The 24,837-nt window shown below is 44.5% G+C and overlaps 1 protein-coding gene across 2 annotated transcripts in view; it reads left to right on the top strand.

Annotated features, from left to right (window-relative positions):
* The window catches only part of LOC120027325 (RNA-binding motif, single-stranded-interacting protein 3-like), a 214,997-nt gene that overhangs the window by 179,213 nt on the left and 10,947 nt on the right, over window positions 1–24,837 (top strand). For both annotated transcript variants that reach the window (XM_038972244.1, XM_038972245.1), the window contains 2 exons: window positions 5,325–5,421; window positions 7,741–7,791. In XM_038972244.1, coding sequence (XP_038828172.1) covers window positions 5,325–5,421; window positions 7,741–7,791 — 148 coding nt within the window. The remainder of the gene's footprint in view (window positions 1–5,324; window positions 5,422–7,740; window positions 7,792–24,837) is intronic.

The following is a 24,837-nucleotide window of genomic DNA, read 5'->3' on the forward strand; positions in this document are numbered from 1 at the left end:
AGGCTGCCTCTCACCCGACTCACCCTCCCTCCGCTCTCCCTCCCTCCGCTGAGAAATGGGGACGCAGTCTTCCAGCTGATGGCAAAACTCAAGTCACACTGCATTATTTCTGCCTCATGCACCAATTCATGTTGTTACGCCTATGGCCAGAGAAAGTGAAATATTCCTAGATATTAAAAAAGACACAAGCCACTAATAATAACCAAAAGTATGTGAACACCTGCTCGTTGAACATCACATTCCAAAATCATGGGCATTAATATGTAGTTGATCCCCCTTTTCTGCTATAACAGCTACATCTGGGAAGGCTTTCCACTAGATTTTGGAACATTGCGGAACATTGCTGCGGGGACATGCTTCCATTCAGCCACGAGCATTAGTGAGGTCGGGCACTGATGTTGGGCGATTAGGCCTGGCTCGCAGTCGGCGTTCCAATTCATCCCAAAGGTGTTCGATGGGGTTGAGGTCATGGCTCTATGCAGGCCAGTCAAGTTCTTCCACACTGATCTCAACAAAACATTTCTGTATGGACCTCGCTTTGTGCACGGGGGCATTGTCATGCTGAAACAGGAAAGGGCCTTCCCCAAACTGTTGCCACAAAGTTGGATGCACACAATCGTCTAGAATGTCATTGTATGCTGTAGCGTTACTATTTCCCTTCACTGGAACTAAGGGGCCTAGCCAGAAACCATGAAAAACAACCCCAGACCATTATTCATCCTCCACCAAACTTTACAGTTGGCACTATGAATTGGGGCAGGTAGCGTTCTTCGGGCATCCGCCAAACCCAGATTCGTCCATCGGACTGCCAGATGGTGAAGTGTGATTCATCACTCCAGAGACCACTTTTCCCCTGCTCCAGAGTCCAATGGCGGCGAGCTCGTACATGGAAACCCATTTCATGAAGCTCCAGACAAACAGTTATTGTGCTGACGTTGCTTCCAGAGGCAGTTTGAAACTTGGTAGTGAGTGTTGCAACCGAGGACAGATAATTTTTTACGCGCTACATGCTTCAGCACTCGGTAGTCCCGTTCTGTGAGCTTTTGTGGCCTACCACTTTGCGGTTGAGCAGTTGTTGCTCCTAGACCTTTCCACTTCACAATAACAGCACTTACAGTTGACCGGGGCAGCCCTAGCAGGGCAGAAATTTGACGACCTGACTTGTTGGATAGGTGGAATCCTATGACGGTGTCACCTACAGTGGGGCAAAAAAGTATTTAGTCAGCCACCAATTGTGCAAGTTCTCCCACTTAAAAAGATGAGAGATGCCTGTAATTTTCATCATAGGTACACTTCAACTATGACAGACAAAATGAGGGTATGTCTGTGTGTCTTCCATTTCCTAATAATTGCTCCCACAGTTGATTTCTTCAAACCAAGCTGCTTACCTATTGCAGATTCAGTCTTCCCAGCCTGGTGCAGGTCTACAATTTTGTTTCTGGTGTCCTTTGACAGCTCTTTGGTCTTGGCCATAGTGGAGTTTGGAGTGTGACTGTTTGAGGTTGTGGACAGGTGTCTTCTATACTGATAACAAGTTCAAACCGGTGCCATTAATACAGGTAACGAGTGGAGGACAGAGGAGCCTCTTAAAGAAGAAGTTACAGGTCTGTGAGAGCCAGAAATCTTGCTTGTTTGTAGGTGACCAAATACTTATTTTCCACCATAATTTGCAAATAAATTCATAAAAAATTCTACAATGTGATTTTCTGGATTTCTTTTCTCCTTTTGTCTGTCATAGTTCAAGTGTACCTATGATGAAAATTACAGGCCTCTCTCATCTTTTTAAGTGGGAGAACTTGCACAATTGGTGGCTGACTAAATACTTTTCTGCCCCACTGTATATAATGTTTGTCTATGGAGATTGAATGGCGGTGTGCTCAATTTTATGCACCTGTCAGCAAAGGGTGTGGCTGAAGCAGGCAAATCCACTCATTTTAAGGGGTGTCCACATGCTTTTGTATATATAGTGTATATAAAACACAGGAAAGTGTTTGTCTACACTGGGCCTTTAAAGCCTGTATTTCCTTGGCATTTTCAGACAAATATTAACAGCTGGAGAAACAACACACCAACACGTATCGTGAGGTCATGTTTTTTTATTTCACCTGTAGTTCAAGTCATTGTTAGTAATTTTAATCCATGATTTCAACGCATAAAATAAAATGAATTGAGCAATAGTGTAGAAGATAGCAATACAGAATCTACTGTAAGTAAGGCTTTTCAATTTTATAATTACAGTACCAGTCAAAAATTTGGACACGGCTACTCATTCCAGGGTTTTTCTTTATATTAAATTTTTTTCTACATTGTAGAATAATAGTGAAGACATCAAAATTCTGAAATAACACACATGGAATCATGTAGTAACCAAAAAAGTGTTAAACAAATCAAAATGTATATTATATTTGAGATTCTTCAAATTAGCCACCCTTTGCCTTGATGACAGCTTTGCATACTATTGGCATTCTCTCAACCAGCTTCATGAGGTAGTCACCTGGAGTGTATTTCAATTAACAGGTGTGCCTTGTTAAAAGTTAATTTGGAATTTTTCTTTCCTTCTTAATGTGTTTGAGCCAATCAGTTGTGTTGTGACAAGGTAGGGGTGGTATACAGAAGTTAGCCCTATTTGGTAAAATAAAAATTATGGCAAGAACAGCTCAAATAAGCAAAGAGAAGCAATTTTATTTTATTTTAAGACATGGTCAGTCAATACGAAAATTTCAAGAACTTTGAAAGTCGCAAAAACCATCAAGCGCTATGATGAAACTGGCAGTCATGAGGACCGCCACAGGAAAGGAAGACCCAGAGTTACCTCTGCTGCAGAGGATAAGTTCATTAGAGTTAATTGCACCTCAGATTGCAGACCAAATAAATGCTTCACGGAGTTCAAGTAACAGATACATCTCAACATCAACTGTTCAGATAGGACTGCGTGAATTAGGCCTTCATAGTTGAATTGCTGCAAAGATACCACTACTAAAGTACACCATTAAGAAGAAGAGACTTGCTTGGGCCAAGAAACACGAGCAGTGGACATTAGACCAGTGGAAATCTGTCCTTTTTTGGTTCCAAACGCTGTGTCTTTGTGAGACGCAGAGTAGGTGAACGGATGATCTCCGCATGTGTAGTTCCCACCGTGAAGCATGGAGGAGGAGGTGTGGGGGTGCTTTGCTGGTGACACCGTCTGTGATTTATTTAGAATTCAAGGGACACTTAACCAGCATGGCAACCACAGCATTCTGCAGCAATACGCCATCCCATCTGGTTTGCGCTTATTTTTTTATTTAATTTTTTCACCTTTATTTAACCAGGTAGGCAAGTTGAGAACAAGTTCTCATTTACAATTGCGACCTGGCCAAGATAAAGCAAAGCAGTTCAACACATACAACAACACAGAGTTACACATGGAGTAAAACAAACATACAGTCAATAATACAGTAGAAAAATAAGTCTATATACAATGTGAGCAAATAAGAGATAAGGGAGGTAAAGGCAAAAAAAAGGCCATGGTGGCGAAGTAAATACAATATAGCAAGTAAAACACTGGAATCGTAGATTTGCAGTGGAAGAATGTGCAAAGTAGAGATAGAAATAATGGGGTGCAAAGGAGCAAAATAAATAAATAAATACAGTAGGGGGGGAGGTAGTTGTTTGGGCTAAATTATAGATGGGCTATGTACAGGTGCAGTAATCTGTGAGCTGCTCTGACAGCTGGTGCTTAAAGCTAGTGAGGGAGATAAGTGTTTCCAGTTTCAGAGATTTTTGTAGTTCATTCCAATCATTTGCAGCAGAGAACTTAGTGGGACTATCATTTGTTTTTCAACCCAACAATGACCCAAAACACACCTCCAGGCTGTGTAAGGGCTATTTGACCAAGAAGGAGAGTGATGGTGCTGCATCAGATGACCTGGCCTCCACAATCACCCAACCTCAACCCAATTGAGATGATTTGGGATTAGTTGGACTGCAGATTGAAGGAAAAGCAGCCAACCATATGTGGGAATTCCTTCAAGTCTGTTGGAAAAGCATTCCTCATGAAGCTGGTTGAGAGAATGCCAAGAGTGTGCAAAGCTTTCATCAAGGCAAAGGATGGCTACTTTGAAGAACCTAAAATCTAAAATATATATTTATTTGTGTAACACTTTTTTGGTTATTACCTGATTCCATATGTGTTTTTTCATAGTTTTGATGTCTTCACTATTATTCTACAATGTAGAATTTTGACTGGTACTGTATATGTAGCCTTTGTACAAAGCCCAAACATGATAGTTGTATCATAATACATCATTGTAATATATGCCATTTAGCAAACGTCTTTTTAAAACTTACGTTTTACATAAGGGTACTTGGTCCCATGAATCGAACCCCATATTCTGGCGTTGCAAGCCCCACGCTCTACCAACAGAGGACCACTGAGAGGGGTATAACATTGCACTTAACCAGCGAGGGGATAAAAATGACACCCAGGGATGTTAAAGTAGCCCGCCGTGATAAAGTAGCCCGCCAGCTCTTTCCCCAAGAGCCAAACTCAACACTTTGGAATAGCCTTCTTTAAATGCATTGAGTTTTCCCAAACACTGTGGATTGAAGTCACCCATCAGCCTAAGCCAGCCAACATGGTACAGCCTTATTGCTCGAGGCTGGTGGGGGCGACAACACAGACAGACATTTTTTTATGCGACGACAAAGCTCAATTTTGATCTGATAAAACCAGACTTTTCAATCGAGAAGCCATAAGACGCTTCATGAAACTTTTATGCGCCCCACGAAACACAATATATTGCGTTGTGTTTGATTTGAGCTGGCAAAAGGGATGAAACAAGACAATGAAGAGCTATACCCACATGTAAGAAGCTCTGTCTGTACGGCCTCAAAGACTGACTGCGAGGATCTGTGCATAGACGACTACGTGGGCGTGTTTATTGGTGTGCATGGATCAATGGACATAAAAGGTATTTTAGTAGAGGGATTGTTCCTGTTGTATGGTTCATTCCAGTCCTTATGTGGAGATAGACTGGCTCGAGGAATATGTGTGGAGAAGATTTCATACGGTTCAATTAGAGGTTAGTACATAAAAAGCCTAAGGCATGAAACACACAAAAATGTCTTCACATACTGGTGTCTATAAATGAATGTTAATTCCAATCAGCTTTTGGAAACAGTAGTTCCCTAACCAAACATTTGAATTAAACCTTAATATGCACGTAATAACCACGATCATCCTGATATTTCAATGCAAACAGTTGTATTGCATGGAGACCTATAATGTCATCCAGTACCAGGGTCTGCCCTTTCACCCTTCTCTGTTTCCTCTCTCCTCTCAGGTTCTACACCTCGCCTTACAGTATCGCCACCAACCGTATGATCGCACAGACGTCCATCACGCCCTTCATCGCTGCTTCCCCCGTCTCCACATATCAGGTGAGTGATGTACTGGACTCTACCCAGAGGGGAGATAGCCGCGGGGTGGCTGGGGACTGGCTGGGAGATGGGCAAGCTGTGGGGCTGGAAAACAGCAAGAGGCTCTCAGAGATTCGGACCTTTGAAGCTTTCCTCATTGGTTTGCCAACGATGCTGGATGAGAACACAACAGACGGAAAGTCTCAACAGAAAATGAGCAGGAAATAGACTGAGGGGGGAAAAAAGAGAAAAGCAACGCCCGTTAGGAATTAGAGTGTTGGGAAAAACAAACAGTTTCTCCCTCGCTGTCCTGACCCTGTTGTGCTTTTCAAGCTTTTTCAAGCTGTCATACCTTTCATAGTAATTTTACATCCTTTTCCTGCTAACTGAATTCCACACTTTGTATCCCAGTTGATCCCTGGAACCATGTGAAACGGAGCGTTTCCATTTCTAAACACGCACAATTTCAAGCACCTCCAGATGTTTGACTGCAACAAGCAGAAGGGAAGAGACACTGTTCAGCCTCGCTGTTTATCATTGAGGCTGATTAGAATGCAGAGAGAGGGAGAGAGAGATGGAACGAGAGAGTGAGAGAGATGGAACGAGAGAGTGAGAGAGCAAGAAAGAGAGAGCGCTGGAGAGAGATAGGGAGAGAGAGAGAGAGAGATAAAGACGGAGAAGGAAAGAGAGAGGGAAGGGGGTTGGTTGGTGAAGGTTGGCTTGTCCCCCTTTCAGATACGTCTGATTAAAACTCAGGTCCAGTGCTGGGGTGAGAAGTGGGCTGGGGCGCGGCGCTAATCCGCGTTCCGAAGGCTTCCCAAATTGATTTATCAAAAACAATGGCCTGGCTTTTGAGGAATATTAATCCTCACAGTTTCAATATTGGCCACCACCACTTCCTGTAATATTGCCCTTCAGCAAGGCAGCGCCAGGCAAGGTGAGTCCTCCATCTTCTGTCAAGTACAAAGAGTAGAGCAGGCAGGAAGCAAAGCATACGGTATGAGACAAAGGAATCACTAGTGGCCAAAATGGAGAAAAATTATATGATTTCAGTTCTTTGTGGTAGAAAATATGAAGCATTTTGCACCTTTTTTTTATTGGCTACTATTACATATAATCTGCTCAGATGCAGATAATGTATTGTTTATTGAATTGTGTGTTTTACAATTGTATTTATTTCCTGGAAATAACAAACAAACTAAAACGATGGCTAATTCGCCAAATGCCCATTGTAAACAGTCTTTATTTGGACTGTCTTTCTTTGGACTGTGTACGCTGGGAAAACATCCTGATTTACTTTGTCACGTGACAGTGGACAATCCATCCACTTCCTGGTCTAGCCATGCGGTCTTCCCTGCTGTGTTCTGGCTGCCTTAATATCAAACGCAAGCTCAGGGCAGCGTCAGCCAGAGGTTGACAGACATCCTCCGACTAGACCACTGGACAACATCAGTCACACAATGCACCAGCTTCTTGTTAAGTCATCGCTGCTGCTACTAATGCATCCATGATAATAATTAGTTTTTTAAAAAACACTCAATCTCAGTCAAAACATTTCTAAGCACACGCAGTTTGAATCTTGTTGATGTCACATGGAAATATTCTAAAGATGGACGATTAGGGAACAAAGCTTTATCTCGTCTCTTTTTTCTTCCTGTTGTCTCGAGAACAAACACCGTGAGGAAGAAACAAACAATCATGGCTCTGTGCTATACAATAAAAACCCCTCACTTGTTTAGGCAAGCCTCAAATCATGGGCTTTAACGAGCTCAGAGGATTGGCGTTCTGATGGAAGATTAGCATCTGTTTGTCTTTGTTGAGTCCAATCATTTCCCCTAGGATCAATGGGCAGACGTGTGTGTGTCTCTGACTAGCTGTCTAATACTCCTCTCCAGCAAATCTAAATGGCCCATTTATTCAACTGTGGCTTCTCTCACTGTTGACAGCATGGACTTCTATTGAACTGAATGGCCCACAAAGTCCAATAAAGCAGTAGGTCTTTTTCTGTTTCAGGGTTAGTTTGTAGGTTCGTGTCCCTCGATATTCGGATTGCCACTGTCGACCCAAGCTGGGTTGAGCCATCTTGGCCTGTGGCGTGACACGCTGTGCCTAATTCTGCAAATTCAGGGCCTGTCTGTTTTCAACTGGCCACGGCTTGTTAGCGTCATCTTACCTCAACACGCCCACACATCCCAGGCACGGAAGTAACAGTGGGAAAGGACAGGGCACAAGCATGCACTGGCATGCAGAGAAATAGCGTGACAATGGAAAACCAGTTATTGCACACTGTTGGGTAACCTTAAGTCAAAAATGATGTTTCATTTGATGTCTCCCTCATAGGTCCAGAGTACGTCATGGATGCCTCATCAACAATACGTTATGCAACCTACAGTAAGTGCATTACCATTCGCTATGTCAATGTGATTTACTGTATGTGCTCTAGCAAGTCCACTTTCAGACCACCTTCGGAGCTCACCCACAGACTCAAGCACTGAACCGAATTGTATCGCTGATAGCAAAATGGGGTCCCGTGTGGCTCAGTTGGTAGAGCATGGCGCTTGCAACGCCAGGGTTGTGGGTTCGTTTCCCACGGGGGACCAGTACAAAAAAAAGTATGAATGTATGTACTTGTAAGTCGCTCTGGATAAGAGCGTCTGCTAAATGACTTAAATGTTAAATGTAAATGATTCCTCCGCTACTGTCTTGAATCATCGGAAACACTGTATGAAAGTTGGTCGTTCCATTGTGATAACCACGTGGATGTCCATTCGCTCTTTCTTAGGTGTACAAACATGTGTTTCTGGTTGGGAACAGAGTTTATGGGTCTTGGTGGACTGTAGTGTGACTCAGCAGAATTTAACTAGCAAAGCAGAACACCAGCTAGCCTGCTCAATCCATCTCGGCAACATACCAGGCCACCAGCATTCAATTCTGCAATAGTACTGCAATACTACTTATATCAGTCAGCGTTTCATGTTATATTAACCCTACTTTACTAATAGGTCCCATGTGGCTCAGTTGCAACGCCAGTGTTGTGGGTTTCGATTCCCACGAGGGACCAGTATAGAAATGTGTGTACTCATTACTGTAAGTCGCTATGGTTAAGAGCATCTGCTAAATTCCGGATTTTTTTTATTTTTATAATATATGCCATTTAGCAGACCCTTTTATCCAAAGTGACTTACAGTCACGTGTGCGTACATGTTACATGCGGGTGGTCCTGGGAATCAAGCCAACTATTCTGCCCGTTGCAGAAGACGCCATGCTCTACCAACTGAGCTACAGAGGACCAGCGTTTTTTCATGTCATATTAACCGTAAATATTTATCATCCACAAGTTCAACGGATCTCAAACTCAATCGTTCCAGCTAGAATACAACCTCAATTATACCTAACTCCTAACTACTAGTGTGTATAGTTGTTTATTTCATTCATTTGGTTTCAGGCATTTTTCACGCTAGGCAGCTAATAATAACATTACAATAGCACATACTGTAATGCAACCGACTGATTCCCACTTCAGGACAACTTAGTCTCTTGTTTAGGTAAGAGGCAATCTGGTAGGTCTTGTGCATTAGAGCAGCCTGCATGAGTTGTTCATGAGAGCTGATGCTTTCAGAGCTCCTAATGGTTCTGCTGCTGTTGCATCCAATCTCCCATCCTGGCCCTGAGCTTTACTGCAGTATGTAGCTTTTTATTCTGGTATCATTGTGATGTGTTAGGCTATTGCCGTGTTATCAATATTGCACTAATGTGAGGGACTGAAAATGCAGCCTGATGTTTTGGAGAGAGTATATCAGGTTTCAGGTATGACCCAGATGCAAACAGTGTCGAAGAAAGAAACGTTTATTTCTAATACAGGGGCAGGCAAACGACAGGTTAAAGGCAGGCAGGGGTCAGCAATCCAGAGCGGGTGCAAAGGGTCCAGAACGGCAGACAGTCTCAGGGTCAGGGCAGGCAGGGGTCAATAATCCAGTGAGGTGGGGCAAGGTAGAGAACGGCAGGCTCAGGGTCAGGGCAGGCAGAAGAGTCAAAACCGGGAAAGACTAGGAAACAGGAGCAAGAAACAGACAGGAGCAGGGGAACAAACGCTGGTAAGTTTCATAAAAAAAAAAGAAATGGCAACAGACAAACAGAGAACACAGGTATAAACACACAGGGGATAATGAGGAAGATGGGCGACAACTGGAGGCGGGTGGAGACGAGCACAAAGACAGGTGAAATAGATCAGGGTGTGACAGAGTAGGGATATTAAAATCAAATTTTAAAGGTCACATGCGCCGAATACAACAGGTGTAGTAGACCTTACAGTGAAATTCTCACTTACAAGCCCTTAAAAAACAATGCAGTTTTAAGAAAATCCCTAAAAAAGTAAGAGATCAGGATAACAAATAATTAAAGAGCAGCAGTAAATAACAATAGCGGGGCTATATACAGGGGGTATCGGTACAGAGTCAATGTGTAAATGTGCGGGGAGCACCGGTGTTGAGGTAATTGAGGTAATTATGTAGTTGCCATACCAGGCAGTGATGCAACCTGTCAGGATGCTCTCGATGGTGCAGCTGTAAAACCTTTTGAGGATCTGAGGACCCATGCCAAATCTTTTCAGTCTCCTGAGGGGGAATAGGTTTTGTCGTGCCCTCTTCACGACTGTCTTGGTGTGCTTGGACCATGTTCATTTGTTGGTGATGTGGACGCCAAGGAACTTGAAGCTCTCAACCTGCTCCACTACAGCCCCGTCGATGAGAATGGGGGCTCGCTCGGTCCTCCTTTTCCTGTAGTCCACAATAATATCCATCGTCTTGATCATGTTGAGGGAGAGGTTGTCTGACCTCCTCCCTATAGGCTGTCTCATTGTTGTCAGTGATCAGGCCTACCACTGTTGTGTCATCAGCAAACTTAATGATGGTGTTGGAGTCGTGCCTGGCCATGCTGTCATGAGTGAACAGGGAGTACAGGAGGGGACTGAGCACACCCCTCTGAGGGGCCCCTGTGTGGGGGATCAGTGTGGCGAATGTGTTGTTACCTACCCTTACCACTTGGGGGTGGCCCGTCAGGAAGTCCAGGATCCAGTTGCAGAGGGAGGTGTTTAGTCCCAGGGTCCTTAGCTTAGTGATGAGCTTTGAGGGCCCTATGGTGTTGAACTCTGAGCTGTAGTCAATGAATAGTATTCTCACATAGGTGTTCCTTTTGTCCAGGTGGGAAAGGGCAGTGTGGAGTGCAATAGAGATTGCATCATCTGTGGATCTGTTGGTGCGGTATGCAAATTGGAGTGGGTCTAGGGTTTCTGGTATAATGGTGTTGATGTGAGCCATGACCAGCATTTCAAAGCATTTCATGGCTACAGATGTGAGTGCTACGGGTCGGTAGTCATTTAGGCAGGTTACCTTAGTGTTCTTGGGCACAGGGACTATGGTGGTCTGCTTGAAACATGTAGGTATTACAGACTCAGACAGGGAGAGGTTGAAAATGTCAGTGAAGACACTTTCCAGTTAGTCAGCTCATGCTCGGAGTACACGTCTTGGTAATCCGTCTGGCCCAGCGGCCTTGTGAATGTTGACCTGTTTAAAGGTCTTACTCACATTGGCTGCGGAGAGCATGATCACACAGTCGTCCGGAACAGCTGATGCTCTCATGCATATTTCAGTGTTACTTGCCTCGAAGCGAGCATAGAAGTTATTTAGCTTGTCTGGTAAGCTTGTGTCACTGGGCAGCTCTCGGCTGTACTTCCCTTTGTAGTCTGTAATAGTTTGCAAGCCCTGCCACATCCAACGAGTGTTGGAGCCGGTGTAGTACGATTCGATCTTAGTCGTGTATTGATGCTTTGCCTGTTTGATGGTTTGTCGGAGGGCATAGCGGGATTTCTTATAAGCTTCCAGGTTAGAGTCCCGCTCCTTGAAAGCGGCAGCTCTACCTTTTAGCTCAGTGCGAATGTTGCCTGTATTCCATGGCTTCTGGTTGTGGTACGTACGTACAGTCACTGTGGGGACGACGTCCTCGATGCACTTATTGATAAAGCCAGTGACTGATGTGGTGTACTCCTCAATGCCATCGGAAGAATCCCGGAACATATTCCAGTCTGTGCTAGCATAACAGTCCTGTAGTTTAGCATCTGCTTCATCTGTTTGTAAGTAGGAATCAGTCGGATAGAGTTATGGAGTTATGGTCAGATTTGCCAAATGGAGAGCGAGGGAGAGCTGTGTACGCGTCTCTGTGTGTGGAGTAAAGGTGGTCTAGAATTGTTTTCCCTCTGGTTGCACATTTAACATGCTGATAGAAATGAGGTAAAACTGATTTAAGTTTCCCTGCATTAAAGTCCCCGGCCACTAGGAGCACTGCCTCTGGATGAGCGCTTTCCTGTTTGCTTATGGCGGAATACAGCTCATTGAGTGTGGTTTTAGTACCAGCCTCAATCTGTGGTGGTATGTAGACAGCTACGAAAAATACAGATGAAAACTCTCTTGGTAGATAGTGTGGTCTACAGCTTATCATGAGATACTCTACCTCAGGCGAGCAAAATCCTGAGACTTCCTTAGATATTGTGCACCAGCTATTGTTTACAAATGTGCCTTACCCCCGTGTCTTACCAGAGGCTGCTGTTCTGTCCTGCCGATAGAGTGTATAACCCGCCAGCTGTATGTTCTTAATGTCGTCATTCAGACACAACTCTGTGAAACATAAGATATTACAGTTTTTAATGTCCCGTTGGTAGGATATACGTGCTTTCAGTTCGTCCCATTTATTTCCCAGCGATTGAACGTTAGCTACCAGAACGGAAGGCAAGGGCAGATTAGCCACTCGTCGCCTGATCCTCACAAGGCATCCGGGTCTCTTTCCGCGAAACCTACGTTTCCTTTTCCAGTGAATCACGGGGATCTGGGCCTGGTCGGGTGTCCGTAGTATATCCCTCGCGTCCCAATTATTGAAGAACTCCTCATCCAATTTGAGGTGAGTGTTCCCAGTTCTGATGTCCAGAAGCTCTTTTCATTCATAAGAGACGGTAGCAGCAACATTATGTACATAACAAGTTACGAACAACTCGAAAAAACAAACAAAATAGCATGGTTGGTTAAGAGCCGATAAGACGGCAGCCCTACTCTCCGGCGCCATCTTGGACAGCTGAAGGCTGGAGGATCTGAAGAAAGATCTATCCCCAAGCCATCCATTTACATTACATTTAGATCATTTAGCAGACACTCCTATCCAGAGCAACTTACCAGGGTTGTGGGTGCATACATTTTCATACTTGTTCCCCGTGGGAATCAAACCCACAACCCTGGGGTTGCAAGCGCCGTGCTCTACCAACTGAACTACACGGGACTACCATCCCGCTGGTCTTCATGCACTACATCATACCTAAGGCACTGTGTAGGTCCTCCGGAGCCATATCTTAGACTTAGAGCATTTAGGGGTCCTAGTGAGTGAGATTAATTTACTCACAGGCAGTATCAAAGACGACTACTGTACATATGTGATGCCGGCCAAGCCGGAACAATGCAACACTATAGTTCCTGATCTACCATCACCACCAACACCACTATCCATAGAGAAGCCCTCCTACCACCTACTACCCTACTGCTGCTCCCTGCTGCGACCATCACCACCAACACCACTATCCATAGAGAAACCCTCCTACCACCTACTACCCTACTGCTGCTCCCTGCTGCGACCATCACCACCTAGCCTCCCCGTCTCAGTTACCCCCACGCTGGGAGACAAGCAACATGTAATCTGGCCCCAGCGGGGCACCACTCCTCCAGCCCCCCAGCCAGCTCCTCTCCTTCCCTCTCCTAGCCAGCCAGCCAGCCGCCATGACGGGACGGGGGTCCCTGGTGCTACAGAGAGGAGAGGATCAATGCATGGCTGGTGTGTGTGTGTGTGTGTGTGTGTGTGTGTGTGTGTGTGTGTGTGTGTGTGTGTGTGTGTGTGTGTGTGTGTGTGTGTGTGTGTGTGTGTGTGTGTGTGTGTGTGTGTGTGTGTGTGTGTGTGTGTGTGTGTAGTGGTTAGGTATTAGTGTCTGGGGTTTATGCTGTTTACTGCACAGTAAGGGTGTGTTTATGAATGTGTGAGACTGCTTGTGAAATACAGTGTGTACATGTTTTTACATGTGAACGTGTTTACGGATTGATGAGTATGAGTGGGCTGTCAGTGTTGCTCTTGCATAAACCATATGAGGTATCTGTAAGTCCCTTAATCTATAGTCTTCTATTGTGACTATTGGCATGGCCTATAATAGAATAGGTGCTGCTATTGGACCAGGTCTCTCTTGGAAAAGAGATGTTATCTCAATGAGAAAAACCTGTATGAATAAAGGTTAAATAAAAAGAAAACAGTTGAAATACAGTAGCGTCCCCTCTGCTCCCTCCCTATAGAGGGAGCAGCGTCTTCCTCTCTCCTTATGGCCTTGTTCCAATGGCGCTGCATCCACAGTCCACCAGACCGCCCAGTGCCCATGCCCTAACCCCAGCTGCCCCCCCTTCAACCTCCCTCCACTTGACCACCACCCAACCTGTCTCCTTATGTCTGCACTTGTATTCTTCCTGTACCTGGCCACATTGTGGTCGTCCCCCCCCGTGCCGCCGATCCAATGAAACACATTAAACTAGCGGAGCGTGCTAGCCTAGCGTTCAGGGGCTACTTCAAGTATTAAACCAATTGATTGTGCTGCAATTTGGGGCTGTTGGCGTGCACAGCATGTTTAACCAGTGGGCCATTCTGGGGGGAGTGTTCGCCTGGTGTCTGCGCAATATGGAGGCGGCGGAGCGTGGTAAAGGGAGAGGACATTGCCACAACCAATCAGAATGACTACACTAGAGCGCAGACCTGGGTTCCTGTTCTGGCTGTGTCGGGTGGACATTACAAGAGTACATGGCCATTAAGGCCAGATCGTTCTTCAAGATGTTCAAACGTTCATAGGTGACCAGCAGGGTCAAATAATAATCACACATGTTGCAACAGGTCAGTAGCTCAGGAGTAAATGTCAGTTGGCTTTTCATAACCGAGCATGGCTGACCCTAGCCCCCTGGCACAGAGACTATTGCAGCATAGATAATGGAGGCTGAGACGTTGGGGGTCAGCGGACGCTGTGGCCCTGTCCGACGATACCCCCAGACAGGGCAAACCAGGCAGGATATAACCCCACCCACTTTGCCAAAGCACAGCCCCCACACCACTACAGGGATATCAACAGACCACCGACGTACTACCCTGAGACAAGGCTGAGTAAAGCCCACGAAGCTCTCCTCCACCGCACAAGCTGCTCAAGGAGATCACGTCACAGATTCAACCCTCTCAAGTCGAGTATAGCGGGAAAAGGCCTGGCACGATGTGACGCACCCTTCCTAGGGACGGCATGGAAGAGCACTAGTAAGCCAGTGACTCAGCCCCCGTAATAGGGTCAGAGGCAGAGAAACCCGGTGGAGAGAGGGGAGCCGGGCTAGGCAGGCAGAGGCAGCAAGGGCGGGTCGTCACTTCAGTTTTCGCACCCCTGGGCCAGACTACATTAGACAAAAATGATTTTGAATACTCTGTGAACCCAGGTATGCTAGTGTGCTGCTGTCGGTGGCAGTTAGAATTTTGAAGGAGTTACACGATAAGTGAGAATTGAAAGTGCTCTTTGAGTTAAGAGTTTGCGGGCTGCTGTGACATGGTAGGAAACAGCAGTGCATCTTGTTTATCTCACTGGATTGAGTTTGACAACCGTAGCCCGAGTGCTCTATCCCTCAGCGTTGCGCTTTGTTAGGAGATGGGGAGAGAGAGGGACAAATGAAAAGACAAACAGTTTGCAGAAATGTGTGTATCCTTGGGCGAGAAGTGCTTAGAGCGAAATCTTCAAAAGAAAAATGACAGCTTGTTTTCAAAAAAAAAACCCGGCTTCAACTCGCTTCTTTCTCTCCCAGTCCTTCACTTTTTCTCTCTCTCTCTCCGTATTATCTTTCCCTGTATCATTCTCTCTCACACTGTCTCCTCCTCTCTCTCTCTTCTCCATCTCCTGTCTCACTCCATCTCCTCTCTCTCTCACTCCTCTCTCTCTCTCGCTCTCTCTCTTCATCTCTCGCACTCTCACCTGTCCCTTCCAGTACTGAGGTTCTTTGAAGCTGTGGTGTGGTGTACATGCCAGCTGGGAGGGTGGTGTTGCCAGCAGTACTTGGGCTGTGAGGTAATGCCTGCAGTAGATCAGTCAGCAGCAGACCTGGGGTAGTTGAGTAGACTACACTGCAAACAATGTTAGTGTTACCTAGATGTTATTGTATTGAGGTAATGAAGTTAAAATTGCTTGAGTTGAGTTCAACTAAAAACTAGTCAATGCATTTTCTTGGTGAGTGCGATGATTTAGCTTATCCGGAAAATACATAAAGATCATTTGTATTGTTCTAAGATATTCTGACTTGTTTCAAGCCTTTTTCAAGCCTTTTTTTAAGTAAGCAAAATTATCTGCCAGAGCACTAAGATAATTTGTCTTGGTAAGATGTCTTATTAGGATCAAATAACATGAAATAAGAATTTATCTTACCCTATCAAGCCTTTTTTGTTTTGTTTAAATGATCAAAATTGTCTGTCAGTGCACTAAGATACGCTACATGACCAAAAGTATGTGGACACCTGCTCGTCAAACATCTCATTCCAACATCCTGACCATTAATATGGAGTTGGTCTCCCCTTTGCTGCTATAACAGCCTCCACTCTTCTGGGAAGGCTTTCCACTAGATGTTGGAACATTTCTGCGGTTACTTGCTTCCATTCAACCACAAGAGCAATAGTGAGGTCAGGCACTGATGTTTGGCGATTAGGCCTGACTCGCAGTCGGCATTCCAATTCATCCCAAAGGATTTTGATGGGGTCGAGGTTAAGGCTCTGTGCAAGCCAGTCAAGTTCTTCCACTCCAATCTAGACAAACCATTTCTGTATGGGCCTCGCTTTGTGCACGGGCGCATTGTCATGCTGAAACAGGAAAGGGCCTTCCCCAAACTGTTGCCACAAAGTTGGATGCACACAATCGTCTAGAATGTCATTGTATGCTGTAGCGTTAATATTTCCCTTCACTGGAACTAAGGGGCCAAGCCAGAAACCATGAAAAACAGCCCCAGACCATTATTCCTCCTCCACCAAACTTTACAGTTTGCACTATGCATTGGGACAGGTAGCGTTCTCTTGGCATCCGCCAAACCCAGATTCGTCCGTCGTACTGCCAGACGGTGAAGCATGATTCATCACTCCAAAGAACGCGTTTCCACGGCTCCAGAACCCAATGGCGGCGGGCTTTACACCGTTCCCGCCGACGCTTGACATTGCACATGGGGATCTTAGGCTTGTGTGCGTGCGGCTGCTCAGCCATGGAAACCCATTTCCTGAAGCTCCCGACGAACAGTTCTTGTGCTGAAGTTGCTTTCAGAGGCAGTTTGGAACTTGGTAGTGAGGATTGCATCCAAGGACAGACGATTTTAACTCGCTACGCGCTTCAGCACTCGGCAGTCCCGTTCTGTGAGCTTGTGTGGCCTACCAATTCGTGGCTGAGCCGCTGTTGCTCCGAGACGTTTCTACTTCAAAATAACAGCACTTACAGTTGACCAGGGCAGCTCTAACAGGGCAGAAATTTGACTAACTGACACTCTAACGGTAGGATATATTTATTTTGGATAAAAAAAAAAAAAAAATGCAGTTTAGAATCCTAGCCAGTTTCACACGGCCCCTGCTACAGCAAACACACATTAAGATGCACACAGGCAAACACACACACTCCACTCTGCCAAACTACTGCAGCAGATTAAACTAGCCAACTGCAACATTGTTGATTTTCCCAAGTGACTGATATGCAGTATGCACCCTTGATATATGTGCTCACTCCAGTATGCTGTTTTAGTATGTATTTCATGTTTGTTCAGTAGAAGTTACACCATGTTCACTGAATTCCTCTGCGTTGTAACGTAGTCGGTCTTTCTTGCAGCCACTTCAAACCTTAACTGTCTCCCTTCATGGGAAGCACTGAATCATCCCGCTGTATGATACACTTTGGTTCAGGGGGAGAACGTTATGTTATGAATTTCGTTGGCAGAATTTGAGCCTGGGCCTCGGCCTGGTCTCCGGTTGTCCTTGAGCTGCTCTCATTGTGTGCGTGCGCATTCCGTAAAAATGGCTCTGCTGGTTTTCCCTTCAGCTACTGTGTCGCTGCCAGCAAATATGGTTGCAACGGTTGATGTCTGTTCTGAGTTGTCGACTGTTGGTTTGGTGTATAGAAGATGTACAGATATAGCCTGTGTCTGCTCTCTTGCCAACTCCTAATGGAATTGTCATGCCGAACATTTGGTTTGATAATAACAATGGCGTATAAGGCAAAAGCACAAACGGATCTGGGATCAGATTAGTATTGATATTATTAGTGATATTGATGTTTTACTGGCTTGTAGTGTTGAACGCGGCATGTTTTGTCAGACAATACATTACATTTTGATTCTACAAGATCAATGTGGAGAAATGTGTTCATTCCCCATGCTATTTCTTCCACCTCCATAAAACATCAATTGCTCTGACTCTGACATTAGATTCAAATCAAAGCCCCACACAGATTCCAAGGCGGCTTCAGGGAACGCCGAGCCAGCGTTTTTGTTTTTGCTACGCATTACCACGGCAACCGCTGCCATCCCCGACGTTGTAAATCACCACGCCAGAGTTTCCAGGCACTCGCATGGGACAGTGAGACAGTCAGAGGCATGTCGTAAAAGTGCTGTGACGGTCAGGGCGGCTGCTGCAGCCAACGCACATCTGGGGGCGGTGAGGTAGTCTCGCCAGAGCATATCACAGTCAGTGTGGGCATGCCTAAATGGCTTTTTTGTTCACTTGTGGGGTCATCGGTGTGTCCGCTAACACATAATTTAGTATGATACTGCCCCACTGCTGCAGTATATTGTGTGAAGATCTTTTTGAAATGCTTATAGTCTCTGTATTTGTCTCAGTTTGTCTCATCGTTTCTTTTGTTTCAGTTCGGTCACTCTCTGTGGTTTTTGTTCATTAAGGACCCTCTGGAAAATGAGATAGGGGAGGATCTCTAGGCGTAGTCAAAAAAAAAAAAAATCCAACACCTCCTGTCACAGTGGGTCATTGTTGTACCTCAGACTTGTGTCTTAGCCTTCACCACCTGGGGTCTCGTAGGCAGGCTGCTGCAAAGCAAGGGCAGACCTGTCTGATAGCCCTAGGTGGGATTCATGTTGTGGATTAGAGAAATAGACTCCACAATCCAGCCTCCCGTCTTAGGGCTTACAAGCCTGGAAAGGTGCCCGAGGCCTTGGAACCTGGTGCAGCCATGGAAGGCAGCACACAAAGACTATCTGAAATAGCATGCTGCTCACCATAAACACACACACACACACACACTATCACTGAATGACTTGTGCAATTTCCCAAACACCAGTAGCCTAACCTTTTTTTCCTCTGCGGGTGCTTTGGTGGTGGTGCACAATACATACATTATGAAGGTGGGCAATCCTGGTATTAGGGGCCAGTTACAGTTAGCCAGCTCAATCAGGGGTTTGTCTGTAAAGCCTGCTGCACATCAGAACGGGGGCATTACAGCCCGTCTAACAGCCTTGATGTCTGACACCTCGCCATCTTTAACTAACTAGCTACAGTTTATCTGCTTCTCCTGTTAGCAACCCACACACACTCAGTATACACACACACAGTCAGTGTGACATACACACACACTCAGTATGACACACACACACACTCAGTATACACACACAGTCAGTGTGACATACACACACACTCAGTATGATACACACACACACACAGTCCGTATGACACACACACTCAGTATGACACACATACACACTCAGTATGACATACACACACATACACACTCAGTATGACACACATACACACTCAATATGACATACACACACATACACACTCAGTATGAGATACACACACTCACTCAGTATGACATACACACACACTCAGTATGATATACACACACACACACTCAGTATGATACACACACACTCAGTATGCCATACAGACGCACACACACTCAGTATGATATACACACACACACACTCAGTATGATACACACACACTCAGTATGACATACACACTCAGTATGACACACATACACACTCAGTATGGTATACACACACTCAGTATGCCATACAGATGCACACACTCTCAGTATGACACACATACACACTCAGTATGACATACACACTCAGTATGACATACACACACTCACTCAGTATGACATACAGACGCACACACACTCAGTATGATATACACACACACACACTCAGTATGATATACACACACACACACTCAGTATGATACACACACACTCAGTATGCCATACAGATGCACACACTCTCAGTATGACATACACACACACTCAGCATGACAGACACACACACTCAGTATGACATACACACTCAGTATGACACACACACACACACACACACACTCAGTATGACATACACACTCAGTATGACACACACACACACACACACACACTCAGTATGACATACACACTCAGTATGACATACACACTCAGTATGACATAGACACACACACGCAGTATGACATACACACACACACACTCAGTATGACATACACACACAGTATGACATACACACTCAGTATGATACACACACACTCAGTATGACATACACACGCACACACTCTCAGTATGACATACACACACACACACACACACACTCAGTATGACATACACACACACACTCTCAGTATGACAGACACACTCAGTATGACACACACACTCAGTATGACATACACACTCAGTATGACACACACACACACACACACTCAGTATGACATACACACTCAGTATGACACACACACACACACACTCAGTATGACACACACACACACACACACACACACTCAGTATGACATACACACTCACACACACTCAGAATGACATACACACTCAGTATGACACACACACTCAGTATGACATACATACTCAGTATGACATAGACACACACACTCAGTATGACATACACACTCAGTATGACATAGACACACACACTCAGTATGACATACACACTCAGTATGACATAGACACACACACGCAGTATGACATAGACACACACACTCAGTATGACATAGACACACACTCAGTATGACATAGACACACACACTCAGTATGACATAGACACACACTCAGTATGACATAGACACACACTCAGTATGACATACACACACACTCAGTATGACATACACACTCAGTATGACATAGACACACACACTCAGTATGATATACACACTCAGTATGACATAGACACACACACTCAGTATGACATAGACACACACTCAGTATGACATACACAAACACTCAGTATGACATACACAAACACTCAGTATGACATAGACACACACACTCAGTATGACATACACACACACACACTCAGTATGACATACACACACACACTCAGTATGACATACACACACACACTCAGTATGACATAGACACACACTCAGTATGACATAGACACACACACTCAGTATGACATACACACTCAGTATGACATAGACACACACACTCAGTATGACATACACACTCAGTATGACATAGACACACACACTCAGTATGACATACACACTCAGTATGACATAGACACACACACTCAGTATGACATACACACACACACTCAGTATGACATACACACTCAGTATGACATACACACTCAGTATGACATACACACTCAGTATGGCATAGACACACACACTCAGTATGATATAAACACTCAGTATGACATAGACATACGCACTCAGTATGATATAAACACTCAGTATGACATACACACACACTCAGTATGACATACACACTCAGTATGACATAGACACACACACTCAGTATGACATACACACTCAGTATGACATAGACACACACACTCAGTATGATATAAACACTCAGTATGACATACACACACACTCAGTATGACATACACACTCAGTATGACATAGACACACACACTCAGTATGATATACACACTCAGTATGACATAGACACACACACTCAGTATGACATACACACTCAGTATGACATAGACACACACACTCAGTATGACATACACACACACACTCAGTATGACATACACACTCAGTATGACACACATACACACTCAGTATGACATACACACTCAGTATGACATACACACACTCACTCAGTATGACATACACACACACTCAGTATGCCATACAGACGCACACACACTCAGTATGATATACACACACACACACTCAGTATGATACACACACACTCAGTATGCCATACAGATGCACACACTCTCAGTATGACATACACACACACTCAGCATGACAGACACACACACTCAGTATGACATACACACTCAGTATGACACACACACACACACACTCAGTATGACATACACACTCAGTATGACACACACACACACACACTCAGTATGACATACACACTCAGTATGACATACACACTCAGTATGACATAGACACACACACGCAGTATGACATACACACACACACTCAGTATGACATACACACACAGTATGACATACACACTCAGTATGATACACACACACTCAGTATGACATACACACGCACACACTCTCAGTATGACACACACACACACACACACTCAGTATGACATACACACACACACTCTCAGTATGACAGACACACTCAGTATGACACACACACTCAGTATGACATACACACTCAGTATGACACACACACACACTCAGTATGACATACACACTCAGTATGACACACACACACACACACACTCAGTATGACATACACACTCACACACACTCAGAATGACATACACACTCAGTATGACACACACACTCAGTATGACATACACACTCAGTATGACATAGACACACACACTCAGTATGACATACACACTCAGTATGACATAGACACACACACTCAGTATGACATACACACTCAGTATGACATAGACACACACACTCAGTATGACATAGACACACACACTCAGTATGACATAGACACACACTCAGTATGACATAGACACACACACTCAGTATGACATAGACACACACTCAGTATGACATAGACACACACTCAGTATGACATACACACACACTCAGTATGACATACACACTCAGTATGACATAGACACACACACTCAGTATGATATACACACTCAGTATGACATAGACACACACACTCAGTATGACATAGACACACACTCAGTATGACATACACAAACACTCAGTATGACATACACAAACACTCAGTATGACAGACACACACACTCAGTATGACATACACACACACACTCAGTATGACATACACACACACACTCAGTATGGCATAGACACACACTCAGTATGACATAGACACACACTCAGTATGACATACACACACACACTCAGTATGACATAGACACACACTCAGTATGACATAGACACACACTCAGTATGACATAGACACACACACTCAGTATGACATAGACACACACTCAGTATGACATAGACACACACACTCAGTATGACATACACACACACTCAGTATGACATACACACTCAGTATGACATAGACACACACACTCAGTATGACATAGACACACACTCAGTATGCCATACACACTCAGTATGACATAGACACACACACTCAGTATGACATACACACTCAGTATGACATACACACACACTCAGTATGACATACACACTCAGTATGACATAGACACACACACTCAGTATGACATACACACTCAGTATGACATAGACACACACACTCAGTATGACATACACACTCAGTATGACATAGACACACACACTCAGTATGACATACACACTCAGTATGACATACACACTCAGTATGACATACACACTCAGTATGACACACATACACACTCAGTATGACATACACACACTCACTCAGTATGACATACACACACACTCAGTATGCCATACAGACGCACACACACTCAGTATGATATACACACACACACACTCAGTATGATACACACACACTCAGTATGCCATACAGATGCACACACTCTCAGTATGATATACACACACACACTCAGTATGACACACATACACACTCAGTATGCCATACAGATGCACACACTCTCAGTATGACATACACACACACTCAGCATGACAGACACACACACTCAGTATGACATACACACTCAGTATGACACACACACACTCAGTATGACACACACACACACACACTCAGTATGACATACACACTCAGTATGACATAGACACACACACACAGTATGACATAGACACACACACGCAGTATGACATAGACACACACACTCAGTATGACATAGACACACACTCAGTATGACATACACACTCAGTATGACACACACACACACTCAGTATGACATACACACTCAGTATGACATACACACTCAGTATGACATAGACACACACACGCAGTATGACATAGACACACACACTCAGTATGACACACACACACACACTCAGTATGACATACACACTCAGTATGACACACACACACACACACTCAGTATGACACACACACACACACACTCAGTATGACATACACACTCACACACACTCAGAATGACATACACACTCAGTATGACATACACACTCAGTATGACATAGACACACACACTCAGTATGACATACACACTCAGTATGACATAGAAACACACACTCAGTATGACATACACACTCAGTATGACATAGACACACACACTCAGTATGACATACACACTCAGTATGACATAGACACACACACTCAGTATGACATAGACACACACACTCAGTATGACATAGACACACACTCAGTATGACATAGACACGCACACTCAGTATGACATAGACACGCACACTCAGTATGACATACACACACACTCAGTATGACATACACACTCAGTATGACATAGACACACACACTCAGTATGATATACACACTCAGTATGACATAGACACACACACTCAGTATGACATAGACACACACTCAGTATGACATACACAAACACTCAGTATGACATACACAAACACTCAGTATGACATAGACACACACACTCAGTATGACATACACACACACACTCAGTATGACATACACACACACACTCAGTATGACATAGACACACACTCAGTATGACATAGACACACACTCAGTATGACATACACACACACACTCAGCATGACACACACACACACTCAGTATGACATAGACACACACTCAGTATGACATAGACACACACTCAGTATGACATAGACACACACTCTCAGTATGACATAGACACACACTCAGTATGACATAGACACACACTCAGTATGACATAGACACACACACTCAGTATGACATACACACACACTCAGTATGACATACACACTCAGTATGACATAGACACACACACTCAGTATGACATAGACACACTCAGTATGACATAGACACACACACTCAGTATGACATACACACACACTC

The sequence above is a fragment of the Salvelinus namaycush genome, chromosome 32 (assembly GCF_016432855.1).
Source record: "Salvelinus namaycush isolate Seneca chromosome 32, SaNama_1.0, whole genome shotgun sequence".
NCBI lineage: Eukaryota > Metazoa > Chordata > Actinopteri > Salmoniformes > Salmonidae > Salvelinus > Salvelinus namaycush.